At 46.1% G+C, this 17,269-nt stretch overlaps 2 protein-coding genes, 1 non-coding gene and 1 pseudogene across 5 annotated transcripts; 2 read left to right on the plus strand and 2 right to left on the minus strand.

The window, feature by feature from the left end:
- LOC121054326 lies at positions 1–139 on the plus strand. Its single transcript, XR_005811730.1, has one exon. It is a non-coding gene; the product is annotated as a small nucleolar RNA Z247 (small nucleolar RNA).
- Positions 140–4,709: 4,570 nt separating this feature from the next.
- LOC102712723 lies at positions 4,710–7,475 on the minus strand (annotated as a pseudogene).
- Positions 7,476–7,904: 429 nt separating this feature from the next.
- Positions 7,905–10,157, plus strand: LOC102712250 (protein COFACTOR ASSEMBLY OF COMPLEX C SUBUNIT B CCB4, chloroplastic). Its single transcript, XM_006652862.3, has 8 exons — positions 7,905–8,138; positions 8,212–8,408; positions 8,545–8,644; positions 8,723–8,796; positions 9,041–9,222; positions 9,296–9,366; positions 9,572–9,655; positions 10,072–10,157. Exons 1-8 carry the CDS (start codon positions 8,013–8,015, stop codon positions 10,123–10,125), a joined length of 888 nt encoding a protein of 295 aa, XP_006652925.1. The 5' UTR covers positions 7,905–8,012; the 3' UTR covers positions 10,126–10,157.
- A 479-nt stretch (positions 10,158–10,636) lies between these two features.
- On the minus strand, positions 10,637–13,488 carry LOC102712992 (small RNA degrading nuclease 1-like). 3 transcript variants are annotated; one of them, XM_015836874.2, is made up of 12 exons: positions 13,309–13,488; positions 13,124–13,215; positions 12,827–12,916; positions 12,637–12,705; positions 12,268–12,405; positions 12,071–12,187; positions 11,924–11,993; positions 11,696–11,796; positions 11,390–11,524; positions 11,205–11,312; positions 11,020–11,124; positions 10,637–10,897 (listed from the first exon to the last, which is right to left on the minus strand). In XM_015836874.2, the coding sequence occupies exons 2-12, from the start codon at positions 13,154–13,156 to the stop codon at positions 10,658–10,660; spliced, it is 1,206 nt and encodes a 401-aa protein (XP_015692360.1). In that variant the 5' UTR covers positions 13,157–13,215; positions 13,309–13,488; the 3' UTR covers positions 10,637–10,657. The 3 variants fall into 3 exon arrangements, with proteins under 3 accessions (XP_015692360.1, XP_015692359.1, XP_006653829.1); XM_015836873.2 differs by having other exon boundaries at positions 13,063–13,215; XM_006653766.3 differs by having other exon boundaries at positions 13,036–13,215.
- Between the last annotated feature and the right edge of the window lie 3,781 nt (positions 13,489–17,269).

The raw sequence follows: 17,269 nt of genomic DNA on the forward strand, positions 1-17,269 counted from the left end.
CCGGTTGATGATGAGGACATGATGTCCTACGTGCTTGCTGGACTGGACGACGACTACGAGCCAGTCGTTTCATCTCTAGTTGGGAGAACAAAACCTGTTTCTTTTTCTGAATTATACTCTCAGCTTTTGAGTTTTGAGTCCAGGCAAAAGTTGCGCCAATCATCGGTGCATCACTCCACTTCGTCAGCCAATAGTGCTAAACGTGGTGGCAATCGCAATACCAACGGAGGCTCCACCGGCAACTTCAACAGCTACAATCGTGGCGGCGGCCGCGGTGGTAATAATGACGGTGGTGGCCGAGGTGATCGCTGCGGTGGCAACAACAATCGCGGCCGTGGTTACAGTGGTGGAGGACGTGGCAACAAGCCTCGTCCCATCTGCCAACTTTGCGGCAAGCCAGGACACGTCGTCGCCGATTGCTGGCACAGATTTGACGACTCCTTTGTTCCTAAAACAGCTGCTGCAGTCTCCTCCTACGGGATAGACAACAACTAGTACAGATACCGGTGCTACAGATCACATCACTGGCGAGTTGGAGAAGCTGACGACTCGGAAAAAATACAACGGAAAAGATCACATCTATACGGCAAGTGGTGCAGGTGTGGATATTAAGTATATTGGTCGTTCTACTATTCATACCCCTGCACATAATTTGCATCTAAATAATATCTTACATGTCCCTAAAGCAAAGAAAAATCTCATATCTGCACGGCGTTTAGCCCTTGATAATCATGCCTTTGTTGAAATTCACCCTTCTTTCCTTGCTATCAAGAATCAGGTCACGAAGAATCTGCTTCTTAGGGTACCCTGCCGCAATGGTCTGTATCTAATCCCAAAGTCTGCATCTTCATCCAAACAAGTCCTCGAAGTCATGAAGCCCACCTTCTCTCAGTGGCACAGTCGTTTAGTGTCACACCCGGAGTTTCGTCCTAAGCCTAAATCGTAAAAGGAAATCCGTAAGTAACAATTGGCTTAATTAACTCAGGAAAAATCCCTCTAAAAGGAATTAATTCAATTAAATCGAGGCTCGCAAATCGACTAACAGGATTTAAATTCAAATTGCAGAAGTATAAAATTTGGCCAAACAAATTAATTTAAAACTCGGCAAAAGTGGGGTTTTCCTTTTTCCCTCCTTTTTCCTTTCTTTTTCCCTTCCTTCTCAAATTGGGCCGAAGTCCAATTTTCCTCCCTCTCTCTCTTTTTCCTTTTTCTTTTTCTTCTTCTTTTCCTTCCCGGGCCGGCCCAGCCGAGCCGGCCCGTCTTCCCGCTCGGCCGGCCCAGCCGCGCCGGCCGTTTCTCGCCCTTCGCGCGCGCTCCCGCCTGGGCCGCGGCTCCGGCCCAGCTCGCCTGCTCGCCCGTCGCCCGCGCCGCGAAGTCCATCGCCGCTCCCTCCCCTCTCGCGCCACTGACAGGTGGGGCCCACCTGTCAGTGACTGCTTCGCCGCTCGCCCGCGCCGCGCCGCGTCCGAGCCGGACTCCGCGCCGCCGCGCCGCAACCGCCGCCGCCGCAACGGCCGCCGCCGAGACCGCGTCGTCGCCGACTCGGTCTCCAACCTCCGCCCGCCCTAGCCGGTCGCCGCCACCCTATAAATCCCCTCCGCCGCCGCGCCGTCGCCCACTTTCCGCCGTCGCTCGTGTCGCCGCCGCGCTGCTGCCTCTCGCCGCCGCTGCGAAATCTCGTCGCCCGTCGGCGGTCGTCGCCGCTCTGTTGCGTCACCACCTCCGTCCCACTGTCGCCGACTTGTTGCCGCCGTCGCTAGGGAGCCTCCTCGGCGCCGCGCGTTCCCTCGTCGCCCGGCCGCCGCCGCGTCTCGCCCGTCGCCGCCGCCGATCGATCTCCACCGCCACCGCCGATCTCCCGCGCCCGCCCGCGTCGCCACCTTCGCCTCGGTTTCGCCGACCCATCCGCGCTCTCGCCGCCGCCGGTGAGCCCCCGCACCCTCCTCCCCTCTTTCTCCCCCTTTCCGGCCGACCGCCGCCGAGTCGCGTGCCGTCGCCGGACGAGGCCGAAGCCCGCCGCTCCCGCCGGCCGCCGTGGTTGTCGTCGCCTCCGCGTCGCCGACGTCTGGCCGCCGTCGCTTGCGCCCGCGCGTGCCGCGTCGTCGCCGCTTGCCAGTCGCCGTCGCCGCTGCTCTTCCACCGCCGCCCGTGCGTCGCCGCCCCGGCCGTCGTCGCCGTTGCGCCGTCGCCGCTCGCCGGTCGTCGCCGTCGCGTCACCGTCGCCGTGCGCCGCCGCCGCCGCGTCGCCCGCCGCTCCCGCCGGTCGCCGCCGTCCGCCCGACCGCGCGTTCGGTCCCCATCTCTCTGTTCCCTCTCGCTGACGAGTGGGTCCCACTCGTCAGTCGCTCCCCGCGCCCGCCTTCTCTCTCTCCTCCCGGGCCCAGCTGTCAGCGCCTCTCTCCCTCTCTCTCTCACCGACAGGTGGTCCCCACCTGTCAGCCGTCAGTACCTCTCTCCTCGCTGACGTCAGCAGCCCCATTAATTGCGCAATAATTGATTTAGGACTTTTCTGTTTAGTTAAAAACCCAGAAAACTTCTAAAATTCATAAGTAATTCATCTAGTCTCCGTTTAGGTCCATTCAAATTTCATTAAATTCATAAAATTATCAAGAATCCATTAAAAATTCGTGTGAGAAATTTCTGGGCGTGACATTTAGGCCATGCATCTTTACCTATCGTTCAAAAAGTTGTTAGTAGTAATCATCTCCCATGTCTAGGAGATCTCAATAAAGCTAGTGTGTGTGATGTCCGTCAACAGGCTAAGAGTCATCAACTCCTTTATCCCAAATCTGTTAGTGTGTCTAATCATCCTTTAGAACTGGTGTTTTCCGATGTTTGGGGCCCTGCCCCTGATTCTGTTGGTGAAAAAATTTTATGTTAGTTTTATCGATGATTTTAGCAAGTTTACTTGGATTTATTTACTTAAGAAAAAATCTGAGGTCATACAAAAGTTCTGTGAGTTTCAACAGCTCGTTGAAAGGTTGTTTAATCGTAAGATCATTGCTATGCAATCTGACTGGGGGGAGAGTATGAAAAACTCAATTCCTTTTTTACAAAAATTGGAATCACTCACCATGTCTCATGTCCCTATGCTCACCAACAAAATGGATCTGCTGAACGGAACATCGACATATTGTTGAGGTTGGCCTCTCCCTACTAGCTCATGCATCTATGCCTCTCAAATTTTGGGACGAAGCCTTTCTTGCCGCTGCATATCTCATAAATCGCACACCTAGCAAAAACCCAGCTATTCATCCTTGAGAATTTTTGGGTGTGCTTGTTGGCCCAACCTTCATCCTTACAACACTCGCAAACTTCAGTTCCGTTCAAAACAGTGTGCTTTTCTTGGCTACAGTAACCTCCATAAGGGATTTAAATGCCTTGACATTGCAACCGGATGAATCTATATCTCCCGGGACGTTGTCTTCGATGAGGCTATTTTTCCCTTCTCCAAGTTGCATTCTAATGCCGGAGCACGATTAAAGTCTGAAATTCTTTTACTACCGCCCACACTGTTAAATCCCAGTATGATCAGTAGGGGTATGACCGACCATATGCTTGGTAATCCTCCTGCTCACGCTGACGATCTTTCTGAGCATATACATGCAGAAAATCAAATTTCAGGGAATACAATGGTCGGCGCAGAAGATCCGGGAGACAATTCTGAAGCTGAATCCTGGAGTTCAGTGCTGTCAACAATTATGTTGACAGCACTGAACTCCAGGCGCATGATGATTTCCAGGAGGAGCACAACTCGGTGGCAGCAAATTCTGATGGTGCCGACCAGCCCTCGCCTGCGGCTGGCACCTCTGCCGAAGTCGATGCAGTCCACAGCGCTGACAACACCTCACCCGGTGCAGGCGGCAGTGCACGGGATAGCGGAGAGACAGATGGGACAGCGTCACCAGATGGTACTGCTAGTCTGCTACCACTACTACTCCCCAGCTACCTACCCGGCCTACTACACGGTTGCAAAGAGGTATACGTAAGGAAAAAATTTATACAGATGGTACTGTTCGGTATACACTTCTAGCTGATAACGGCGAACCACAAAATTTAAATGAAGCCTTAGCGCACCCACAGTGGAAACAAGCATTGGGTACAGAATTTTCTAACTTTGCTAAATAATAAAACCTGGCATCTAGTACCACCGCAGAACGGTAGGAATATTATTGATTGCAAATGGGTTTATAAAATTAAGCGGAAAGCTGATGGGAGTTTGGATAGATATAAAGCTCGTCTAGTAGCTAAAAGTTTTAAACAATGATATCAAATTGATTATGAAGATATTTTTAGTCCAGTTGTTAAAGCTGCTACTATTAGAGCTAATTTATCAATTGCTGTATCCAGAGAATGGTGTCTTCGTCAGCTTGATGTACAGAATGCTTTTCTCCATGGTCTACTCGAAGAAGAAGTCTACATGAGACAACCCTCTGGGTACGAAGATAAACGTAAGTCTAGTTTTGTCTGCAAACTAGACAAGACCTTATATAGTTTAAAACAAGCACCTCGAGTATGGTACTTTAGGTTGAGCAATAAATTGTGTGATCTTGGCTTCAAGGCCTCTAAAGCTGATACCTCACTATTCTTCTTCAGTAAGGGAAATATTACTATCTTTGTTCTTATATATGTTGATGATATTATTATTGCTAGCTCAACTCAGGGTGTAGCCGAGGCCTTACTGACAGATTTAAAACAAGACTTCGCCCTGAAGGATTTGGGTGATTTGCATTATTTTCTTGGAATAGAGATCAATAAGGTACAAAATGGAATTTTATTGACACAAGAAAAATATACATCTGATCTGCTCAAGAAAGCAGGAATGTCAAACTGCAAGCCTGTCAACACCCCTATGGCCACTACAGAGAAATTATCATTGCATGATGGATCTGTTCTGGGAGAACAAGATGCCACTAGATATAAAAGTATAGTTGGAGCTTTACAATATTTAACTCTGACGAGACCAGATATTTCTTTTGCAATTAATAAAGTCTGTCAGTTTTTATATTCGCCTACGCTCCAACATTGGATGGGAGGATACTCAGATACGTAAGTCTTCTGTTGGCCTTGGATTGAGAATCAGTAAATCACCCTCTATCCTTGTGAGTGCTTTTTCTGATGCAAATTGGGTAGGATCAGTGAATGATAGAAGATTAACAGGAGGATTTGCTGTATTCCTGGGCACTAACTTGATATCATGAAGTGCCAGAAAACAACATATAGTGTCTCAGTCAAGCACAGAAGATGAGTATAAAGCAGTGACAAATGCTACAGCAGAGGTAATGTGGGTACAAACTCTTCTTAAAGAAGTAGGATTCCCAGTTTCTCCTACTGCGAGGTTGTGGTGCGACAATTTCGGAGCAACTTATTTGTCAGTCAATCCAGTTTTTCATGCTAGAACAAAGCATATAGAAGTTGATTATCATTTTGTTCGAGAACGAGTTGCTAGAAAGTAGTTGGAGATCAAGTTTATATCGTCGGGAGATCAGGTGGCTGATGGGTTTACTAAACCAATTTCTGTTCAACAACTTAGAGAATTTCGTCGTAATCTTAACTTAGATAAGTTATGATTGAGAGAGGCTGTTAGAAGATAGATACATATATCTGTAAGAATACGATAATGAGGAAGTTAGAGATAGATTTGTTTGTTTCCTTATTATTCGGCATCATCATGTAATCCCACGTTGGAGGTGGTTTCCAACACAAGCAATATATATGTGCGGCCTCCCTCCAAGAGGTGATAACGCTACCTGAAAGATTGATACCCCACCGCCGCGTGCCGCAGCGCCGCCACCTGCGGCGCCCACCCGCGGACCACCATCCCGCGCTTCGCCACCGCTGCCGCGCCTCGAACCCTTCCGGGACCATGCAGTCGCCGCTCGCGGCGTTCACGACCCACACGAACGGGACGGCGCTGCGCTCCAGCGCCTCTGCCAGTGCGGCCGCCACGGACGGCGTCAGCACCGCATGGCTACCGAAGCACACGTACACGACTGAACCTTCCGGGAAGGCGTCCAGCCAAGCGCTGAGATTGCCGGCAGCAATGGCCGCTTCCCCGCCGCGATCGCCGGCGGCGTCCGTCTCCGGCGCCACCGGGCCGACCGCCCACACGCGCTTGAACCCCAAGTCCTTGAGCGGCGCGTCCAGGTACCTCCCCTCGAGTGCGCGGAAAGTGTTCGACACGAATCCCCAGCTCTCCAGATTCCAGAGAAAGTTCTGCTTCAGCGACTTGCCGATCTGCTCTTCTAAGAGCCCTTCAACGTAGGCCTTGTACGCCATGGAGATCTCTCTCGACTCGAACACCGGCTCGCCGGGAATCGCCGGGAACGTAACCTTAAACCCTGATGGCCCAGCTCACCTAGTCTCACATGAACACACACACAGAAGAAGCACACTGATGGAGGAAGAAGAAGCAATATGCAAGAAAACAATGAGACACTAGAGAATTTCTTGTCACTGCACACCAGTGAACCACACGCACTTTTATTTCTCTTCTCCTCACACTCACACACTTGAACATAAGCCGATCACACGGCTTAAATAGCCACACACACACGCACAAAGTTCAGCCACTCTTTGCCGCACCACCCGGCCACTTAGCCACTAATTACCTTCCACATGCTGTGCACGTCTCCATGCATGTAGAGCATCACTAGGTAACTAACACACATGCATGCAGAGTTAGTTGATCCACTCTTCACTTCTTCAGCCATGGCCCAAGCTACGCATGACCCGGCACAACTCCAAGCCAACGTGCACTACAAGCTAGGACTAATTCTTGCATGACTTCACTAACATACAGATCATGACTGATTCTCTAATCAAACTAACTCACGCACTCACTCACACAACTCAATAATGTGAAATAACAAGATTAATCCTAACAAACCCATCGTCGTCGCACCCCGCCGGTCGCTTTACCAAGCGTCGGAGGAGCGAGTGCGGGACGGCGGTGCCGAGCACGCCGGAGGGCGTGAAGACGACCCTCGGCACGCCGATATCAGCGGCGAGGGGCTGCGTCCACCCGCAGAAGAAGTCGGATATGACGGCGACGACGGGGTGCGCGGACTGCGACTTGGCCCACGCGAGGATGGGCTGTTGGAGCGCGGCGAGCGCGTGGATGAACACGGTGACGTAGTAGGGAGGGCAGTTGCTGATGTTCTCGAGGCCGGCGGGGATGGAAGGGTGGGAAGGGAAGGGGAGGGTGAGCGCGTGGACGGAGTCGGGGTGCGCGGCGAGGAGAGGGGCGAGCTGGGCCGCGTTGGCGGGCGTGGTGACGACGGTGAGGCGGAGGCCACGCGCCGCGAGGAGGGAGGCGAGGTCGTAGAGAGGCAGCGCGTGGCCCTGCGCCGGGAAGGGGACGACGAGGACGTGAGGCGGCGTGCTCGTCGTTGGCGCCATGCCCTCGGTTCGGTTCAAGTGTACGTTGCGTCGTCGGCTCGGCGGCAAAGTGTACGGATTTATAGGAGAACGGCTAAAATTTAACTCTTCAAATTTTAATATAATTATTCATATTAATAGATTTTATCTTTAAATTGGTGCATACTCAATCCAAAGGGCGTTTTATCTCCTCTTCAAATCCTAATGGTCGAGATGATGACTTGTGGACCCAATCATATGGGACCATAGATAGCAATCAAGTTGTGTGACACGATGACTTGACAAATTTAACTTTAAAGAGTCATGTTTAGTCATTTAAATATCAGGTCAAATAGTTATCTTTTGAAGGTTTTTTTTTAACACGATTACCAAAATTTGATACAAGTTTATTGGAGATGCTCTTGGTGGGCCCGAACTGGGCTGGTCCGACGCAGGAGTTTGTGGGCCGTTGGCTCGGCCCAAAGGAAATCTGGTGGTAGCATCCGAGCGACGGCGAGTGGCCACCGGTCGTTCCACATCTCGCGCGCGGCCGCGGGAAGTGGCCAACCGGCGACTCCGTTGCCGCCGCTGCTGGGGATCCCGCTCATGTGCTAGCCGGAGGCGCTTCGACCTCTTTGGGTGGGGTGGCTCCCATGGAGCTGGCCAGAAGCCTTACGCTTGCCCTGCTTCCGGCGACGCTTCGGCCGCCCTGTCGCCGGCGGCGGTGCGGGCTTCCCTTGGGGTTGGGGCCGCTCTTCTCACCGCTTCCCCTCTCCAGCGTGAGCCCCCACTGTTTCTTCCTTCCCCCCATTTCGAGCTTCAGTGAATGATTCAGTAGCTGCAATTCCTCAGCAGCAGCTGCGGCAGCAGCATGAGGAAATGTACATCGTCAGGGCGCTGCGGCAGCGGCAGGATTGGGTGGAGGGATGGGTCCGGAGCAACGACACGCTTGTCCGCGGCCTGCCCATCCTCGTCGGCGGCGCCTCCCTGCTCGCTGCCCTCCTCAACCGTGCCGTTTCCGGCATTGCAGCTGTCACCGACGCCTCCAGGTCATCCTGAAAAGATAAAAACAAAAAACAAAAAGAAAAGCTCACTGTTGTGTTCATCATCTATGCACTCTTGTTGAGAAGCCATGGAATCGTTGTGATTTATGACTACTGAATAGTTTCTTTGTCCTGTCAACAGTTCGCAGTCGAGGGCTGACATACTGACTCTGGCTCTCTCCGTTACTGATATTCTTGCTGGCCTTGTTTGGTTGTCCATCCGACCGAAATCCATTTCTCCTGTGAGAACTGAGGAACTTTTAATTTTTGCGCCATATTATAGCTTCTTACAATGATTCCTCATTGTAAAATGATCTTAGGTTGTTCCTCGAGGTGTCGAATGCAAACGGGTAGGGACGGGTGTATCGAACCCAGCTCTCCCTGAACTACTTTGGTAACCAATCTACTGACACACGTACTGCTTATTTCAATTGAGGCTCATATTTAATTCATAGAGATCGTGGAAACTCAGATAGGGTTTAAAACGTAGCAAGGTTCTATATAGTGATTATATATAATTACCGGTGACCTGGTTTTATGATCTTAGATGAACATAATTAAGCGAATCTTTCAGTTCTATGCATACACTAAGGAAATTATGTTGTGAAGCTGCCTATAACTTAATTCCTCACAAATAGGACGTGGGATTCGCTTACAACTGCAACTTGCTGCAAATCCTTGGTTGTGGTGTATGGAGGTAATTGTGTTCTTCAAATTGGGGTTGCTGCCGGCTCTCCAGAAGATGGTAATGCAGTTATGGTGGATGCACAGAAGTTCATGGAAGGTTCCCTTTACAGAAGTGCCATGGAATCCAAGAAGCGTGAGTGTCTCTTGCTACGTTAAGTTTTTTTTTTCTGTTTGATTTCAGACATTTCACTTTGGTCTTCGTGCAGAATCTTACCTAGCAAACCTTGCTTTGTATCCTGGAAGGTCTGAACTGCCATTCTTGCCAGCTAACACGCAGGTACAAAATCCTTTCATTTTAGAGAAGTTACATGTAAGCACACATTGGCATGTTTGTTAACTTGTTACACGTAAGGATGGCTGATTATATCATCTTTAAACTGGGAAACTTTGGAATTCATCCTGGATTTTTATTTGAAAACATTCAGATTAATTAATTATCTGAGTTTGAAACCAAAGCTTTTGGTGTATTCCCAAATATACAGGCTCTAATACTGCAACCAATTGGTGATAAAGGAATTGCAATAATTGGTGGTGACATTATAAGGGGGTTCACTAATATTGATCAGGTATGTCATTTCGAACCTAAAGCCTCTTAAAAATATGTAGCTCCCTAATTTGTTTGGGGTGGTTCACACAGATAATGTAGAGAAGAACCAATTTGTTCTTGTGAGCAATCACGCATAAGCAATCATCTGGTGTATTACCCCACCACCAGTATTAAGTCAAGTAATATGCTTACATTGGTTTAATGCTCATTTTTGCTGAATTGCAATTGCTAGGGTGTGTTTGCCCTGGAGCATTTGAATTTTGAAGTATTCACAGGAAGATCGTGCGTTATTGCATTGCATCTGAGTACAATGTAATTATTATTGCGAACAAATGACTGAATGTAATGAAAAGCTTGTTGCTTGTAGATTTGCACTGCTCTAAATTATGTATGCCAGCAGAGAGACGCCCATTATCCAGTTGATTTTCCTTGCAGGCATGGATCGCAATGATTGCAGATAAACTGGATGCTACGCTGTCAAAGTCCTAAGAACGCCTTTGTTGTTGAATGTTCTGTTCACTATAGGTTATCTCTTGCAATTGGCCAACTTGTTGTGAGAGATCTCATCAGCTGACAACTGCAAAACCAACGGATATAACAGCACAAGGCTGGCGTTGCCAAATTCTTTAAACCAGGCTGTATGATTAGGTTTGATTAAGTTTGACCAGCGTGATTTGATTACAGCATTAGTTACTACTTGTAACCAGATGATGTTGGCTGAATTGTTGATCTCATCATCTTTTTTAAGAGTTTGCAATGAACTGTAAATGGACCAGATGCTTCACAAGGCAGTGAGATACACAAGATGATTCCATCAGAACAAAATTTCCACGTTAATATATCGACCTTTTGCAACATTCGTGCTCAACACGGTCGAAACAATGGAAGGGCAAATAAGCCCTAGAAACTGGAGTCAATCTCCTAACCGAATTATCTCAACATCCATCTCAGAGCTTATCAACTAATCTCTTCGCGTCCATGTCAAACAGGATGATCCCAGCATCATTGCCCCCCAAGATCATCACTCAGCCACTGATATCTTTGTTTTCTTCTCGTGCTTCTTACCAGTTTTTCGCTTTTTTTGCTTCTCCCCATCAACTTCTTTTGTCGGTTCTGCATCCTCTATAGGTGGTGGCCTCTTCTTTGAAAGTTCTGACTCGTTTAGTTGAGAACCATACGCCATCTTTCGGATATAGAAGCTTGCCACATCCCCATTGTCACGTTTCAGCAGAACATTTTTTTGAAGCCGCCCGCTAGAGTCCTGCGTGTTTCAGCATAGCATAGAACAGAGAGATTTGATAACATATTGATGCAATCCAATCGATCAAATGATAAGTACAAGTGCAAATCCCAAGTAGCAGGGCATCAAAGGGTATAGTGTACCTTGGTCTCTTGGCCATCCAGTTCATCAAATGCCTTCTCTGCCTCATCTATGTCTCCAAACAAGATACATGTAGAGTAATAGTCACCACGAATCCTTGAATCATTCTATCGATAAAGAAACAAAACCATTAGATTATGCATAAAAGTATATCCGTATGGAACAAATCAATAGAAGTCTGCAGAACCTTTTCATCAATACTGGGATTTCCAGAGAATAATTTGAGCAGCTCTTGACAAGGCAAGTAGACTGGAATTTTATGAGCAAGCAACTTCACCATATCAGATTCAGGTACCTAAGAAATGGAAATAAACAAGTCAGATGGCAACCTCAATAACAATACTGAGGTCAAAGATTATTGTTTACTCTTACACTATTTCTTGCAATTTCAATGGGATCATTAAATCCATGCTTAAGCTTAGCGATAACTAGATTCATCGCGGCTTCTGCATCCTTCAAGCAGTTATGTGGTTCTCCTTCTTCCCGAACAGCATACCCCAAAACTGACTAGAAACACAAATAATCAACAAAACAGATTCATGACCGACAGATTCATAGCATGGAGTTCTTCAGACCATCCATGCATTGTTTTTCTAGCAGACATCATTCATAAGGGGGAAAAAATGCTCCCTACACTTAGGTAAATAACATTGTTTTATGGTATCTCTATAACTATACCTTGCACAGGCTGTTTAAAGAGGCTGATGCAGTAATAGGCAAATTTGCATACTTAAAGATGTATGCTGTATCAATGACCCGAGCATAATCAAACTTAAGAGCTGCAAATGAATAAAAAATGATAAACAAAGTTATATACTGAATAACAAAATAAAGCATGCCAATAAACATGCTGGATACATAGAATGAATATATCAAGTAGATTGGTCAGCATTAATCACACATTACCCTGTAAATCTTTTGATAGGCTATGACCAATCAAAATCTTTCCTTTAGACAAGATTTTCTTCAACGATTTCTAGGGAAGGAAAGAAGAATTATAACTTTCGCAGGATTAAATCAAATCAAATGGATAAAGAGTTTGTGAAAGCATACCTGAACATCAACTAATGAGCATGTGACTCCTTTTAAATCCTTCTTAGACAAACCAGTAATGCTTGTCCTATAATCTGCAACAGCTTTTAAGGGGTTCACAAGTTCATCTAACTTAACCTGAAAGAGAATAAGTTTAATACCTCTATACTGTGTTGGAAAATATCGAGCCACAATGCCAATGCATCCAAATATAATACCTCTAGCCTGCTGTCTACTACACATACTCGGACCAAGGCTTCTGTGCCATCATGGCAAAGGACCATCTCACAATCAATTGCCAACATATTTGAGTTCACAAAATTGGTAACTTTGCCTTCTCGCATCACTTTCCATCCCTGTCAGCATGGCAGTAAAATCTGGAGTAAAAAATCATAAACATTCTAAATACCCTGATGGGCGATATAAAGAGTGACTCGCCTATATTAAACATTAGTGAAGAACAGTAGTCAGTAGATAGACAAGACTCTCTATGGTTTTATTTTAACACTTACGACAGGGTAAAACTGCAAGGGAAGAAGGATAAAATCATGAATTTTGAATTAATAAAAGAACTATACAGCCTGTACCTCTTTGTAAGATGGGAAGCTGTAATTTTTCCGGTACTCTGGGTGTTCTGCTGTCAGTTGAACAAGCTTCTGCATTTTGCACAATATAAGTAAAAAAATTGTCAACCACGAAATGTTTGATAGCTTTGTCTTTGTTGTTCCCAGAATAAGTCCAGAAACAACAATAATCATGCCGTAGTACAATCAATACCATCTCGGGAGAAATGTTGTCAGGAAATTCCTTGATATATTGCTGAAACGCACTTTGTTCCTGAAGACGCCTTACTAATTTGCTGAAGTACTATAACCAAAAAGGAGAAAGCCATAGATTGTCAATATCACTACCCAAAAGGGGAAAAAAATTAAGTTTGCCTGACGAAGTCTGTGGAGTGAAACACGTTTACTGAATCAAAACATCACATTTTGGAAATCTTTGGAGAAGGTTACAAGGAAAGCAAGCAGCACATCCTTGGAGCGCTTCTTGGGGTCACTGAGGGAAGCTCCAAACCTCTTGTCGTTCCGAGCCAAGAAATCCTTCCATCCCCCCTCGGCGCCCTTCAGCCCGTTCTTCTGGGTGAACCTCACGATCTCAACGAGCACCTGCCACAAACACCGCAACACAGAATCAGTAAAAGAAAAAAAAAAAAAGGAAAACTCATCTCAAGCTTCCGTTTGCTGGAGCTTTGCACTCACCTCTTTCTCGGCGCCGGCGAGCCGCTTGCCCATTAGACCACCACGGAAAAGGCAACAAGGAAGAGCTGGTGCTTAGTGTTCTCTACTGCAGGGGAGGGGAGCAGGAAGCACGGGACCGTGGCTGCGGCGGCTGCTTGTTCGCGCGGGAGGCGGCGGCGGCGGCGTCGGTCGGGCGGAGAAAAACCCTTCTCTTTCCTGCTGCGAGCGGCAAGCCCAGATCCTAGGGTAAGTGAACATTACGGCCCAGCATCGCCAACTGGGCCGCTGGGCTCCAATTTGTGAGACCCATGTGTGGGTTCGGCCCATATAAATCTCGAGGTATATGGGCCTTTGTATTTAAAGCTTACTTCAGCCTTCAGGGCAGCCATGTATATTTTTTATTTATTTATTCAGATTATTAGTATTTTCATCAATGTGTAGGAAACTCTAAAACCCTATATATCTTGTAACGTGGAACAAATGTATTGAATTGGTTAGTAATAGAAAAATATGATCGAATTGGTTAGTTTAATGCAGTGATCCAATGCAAATTGAGTTCCAGTTCAGGCCAATGCATTTTCTTTCTCGTGTCGATTGCTTCAGACATGTAGAAATGAATCGACGAGTCAGCATTCTAGGGAGGTCGGAAGCAGGCAGGCTGCAGGTAATTGCGTTGAGCTGTCCTCCAACTCTCACCTATGATCATCGATGACGCCATGGAACCTGATCAATCAGATCGCGCAACCAAAACTTGCTGAAGCGTATCTGGAGCTACCCCAGCATTAATTCTCGCATGATCTAATCCACGCGTTGCAGTTCCATTTCTTAATTCGATTGATCTGCATCCTGGCTAGGTTCTTCGTAGCTTTATCTGCCCCTGTCTGCGTTGACATCGTCTCTGTTCAAAGTCAGATACACCCTTAGATTACACTACCAGTACACAAGTCAAAACCTCTCTCTGACAGAAGAGCAAAAACGCCGGAAATGAACAGAATGATTAGTACTAACATTTATCATGCGGATGATGAGGAGATCGGATGACCAATTGAAGCATATCCTGACGTGTCAGGGCCAAGTAAGTGCCAGCCTCATCGCAAGTTCGCAAGCGATCGGCTTGGCTTTCCTCTATCCCGTGCTGCAATTTGCCAAAAAAAAAAGACTACTTTTTTGTGTGAAGAAGTGAATGTTATCTCCAGCTTATTAGCCTTATCTCCGGCCTCTCGCTATTGGTCAACACGATGAGCTAGCATGCTTAGCGCCAACCAAATGGCGGCAAAAAGAAATATTTAACGACGAGTGCACGAGCCTGGTGTCTCTTGTACGTGCCGATAACTACAGTGATATGGCAATGCTTATTCGTGACGTATTAATTCTTCCGTGTATATAGCATGTGTGTCACACGATTGGCAGTGTCATTTTTACAATTTTCTCACCCGGGAACGTGTTTTGTGCACATGTAACCGATCGATTATCCAGCAACTGAACAAAGCTTAAGCAGAAGTGAATAACAGCACAAGTAATGGGATGGAGAAATATCTCAAAACATCGTCAGATATTTTGTTTCCTCTTCCTGTCTTCCACTCTGAATCTCTGATGTTTCTTTCTTTTAACCTTTTAACAGTGAAAAGGGACCGATATTATTTGCCGGCTACGACTTGTCAGGACTCGGGAACAAAACAAGAGGAGAAAACTCTGCAGTTTTGTGCTCTCCCAGCTGCTAAAATAGAACATGATCCGTAATCAGGGGCTTTCAAACCGTTCGATACCATAAATATTACCGTCAGGTACAGCAGCGATAGTGCCGCGGTAATCACGCAAAATTAAAATAGATAAATTGTTTTTAGTGGATTTTGTAAGGTTTCTCATGGGTACCGTAGAATGTTGGAGTAAGCTGGAACTTGTTTCCGTCGTATCCTTGAATCTAGAAACCCACCAAGATGGCACTCCATCTTGTCCCTAGATAAATATATTTTCTGATAATACGAAGGAAAATTAGTTAGAAGTTAGAACCTTAATGAAATTTGGTATATAACTTATAAATACTTAAGTAAATTAGTTAGATCTTTTATTTTAAACCTTAATCTTTGCTATATAACTTATAAATACTTATATTTTGAAAAGAATTGAGTAGCCGCTAGCTAGAGATCCCACCAATTATGAAAATGATCACAAATGGGTTGTATTATTTTTATGGTGATACTTACAACCATACAAGAACCGACGGAAATTAAAAGTTAAACATTATAAAAACAAAAATATTACTCCCTACGTTTCATAATGTAAAACGTTTGATTTTTTTGGTTGTAATGTTTGACTATTTGTTTTATTTAAAAAGTTATGAAAATATCATTTATTTTGCTTATGACATGTTTTATTATAAAAAAAACTTTAAGGATGACTTATTATTTTTTATAATTATACTAAATTTTTAAATAAGACAAATGATCATCCGTTATGACAAAAAAGTTAAACGTACGTTACGAAAAGGAGGTAGTATTACGAAAACGGTATGGATACAGTGACCCCATCACGGGGACCGGCAATACAGCTAGGCTGGACTGCAGAAGTGCGGGGTGGATCTGGGAGGATCTTTGCCACTGGGGCAAGAGACCATCCTGGGAATCCGTGCATGCGTGCGTGCAGGTGCAGTAATATTTTTGCCACTGGGTCAGGTCCACCAACGGTGCCGGCCGCCTTGTCCGACGCGAAAAGGCGGGGAATCTCGCCGTCAATTCAACTCGATTCTGCGCTGCGGGGTCGCTTTGCTCGATCGTCCACCGGAAACGGACGGCGGTTGCGTGTGCTGTGTGCATGGCAATGGTTGCCTCTGCTTTTGCTGCTTCGCTTGCCTGCGCGCGCGCCGGTCGAAAACCGCTTATATTTCATCCCGCGGCGTGCATTTTCCTCCTCTGACGGCGGTGATTTTCATCCACGAGAGAACCACTTCCTTCGTAAGAAAAAGGATTTTGTTTTAGCTTCTCTTATTTTCTTACTGTAGAAACTTTATGTTTAAACTATTATTATATTAGTTTTTGATAAAGTAGGAGACAAACGCTTTAGTACTAAAAAAAATAGAGGAACATATATTAATATTTGAGAAGTGAATATCATTTTAGTATTTCTAGCTTGTAACAGTTTGCGTTAAAAATAAATATAGTAAGTAGCTAGGAGTAGCTCACGAACAAGTAATCAGAGTAGACATGATCAAATCATACAAGTAGTAATCCAGTTCAAATAGTTACTGCTTACTCCGTCATATAAAAGAGAGAAATAATTAACTTGTAGTTTCTTCACCGAAACATTAGGACCACAAAATAGTTCACCCTAAAACCAGTATGCTATATTTTATTTTTCACACACATTTTTTTCCCACGCGACGCTTACGTGAAGTATTTAATTTGTGCCAGATTCCCAGATATGAAACGACAGATGTTGCAACTAATAAATCAGAGTTCATTTGTACCAGAATCCTTAAAACAACTTCCTTCGTGGGACAGAGGAAGTACTAAGCAGGAGGGGCATGCGCTCACTGGGTACTGCTATACGCGATCGGTACTATTTAATTTAATTATAGAAACTATAAAAAGGAGACCTTTGTATGGTTGACGCTTAGTGCTAGTGCTTAAGGTCTTTGTAGCCCGTTTCTTGCCTTCAAAAATGGCTTGCCGGTGAAATCCGTGCGAGCTCCGGCATCACAGCATGGACAACCAACTCAACACAGGTCGGCCATTGGTCTAGCTAGCTTGTGCTGTCGACGTGCATGATACTAGTATCATGTCCAGTCAAAATCGCCCAATTTTCTATGCAGCCATTACGTATTTGTATCAGCGTGCAATTTGCAAATAAACAAGGGCAGTAGTGCAGCACTACTGCAAGTTGTGCCATACAGTCACGTTAGAATGTAAGTCAGTGTTGCGGATACGTTTAAATTGCAAAAGTTTTTGGAACAAGTGTCACGTCAGACGTTTTACCATACGTCAGA

Source organism: Oryza brachyantha, chromosome 4 (genome assembly GCF_000231095.2).
Source record: "Oryza brachyantha chromosome 4, ObraRS2, whole genome shotgun sequence".
Lineage (NCBI taxonomy): Eukaryota > Viridiplantae > Streptophyta > Magnoliopsida > Poales > Poaceae > Oryza > Oryza brachyantha.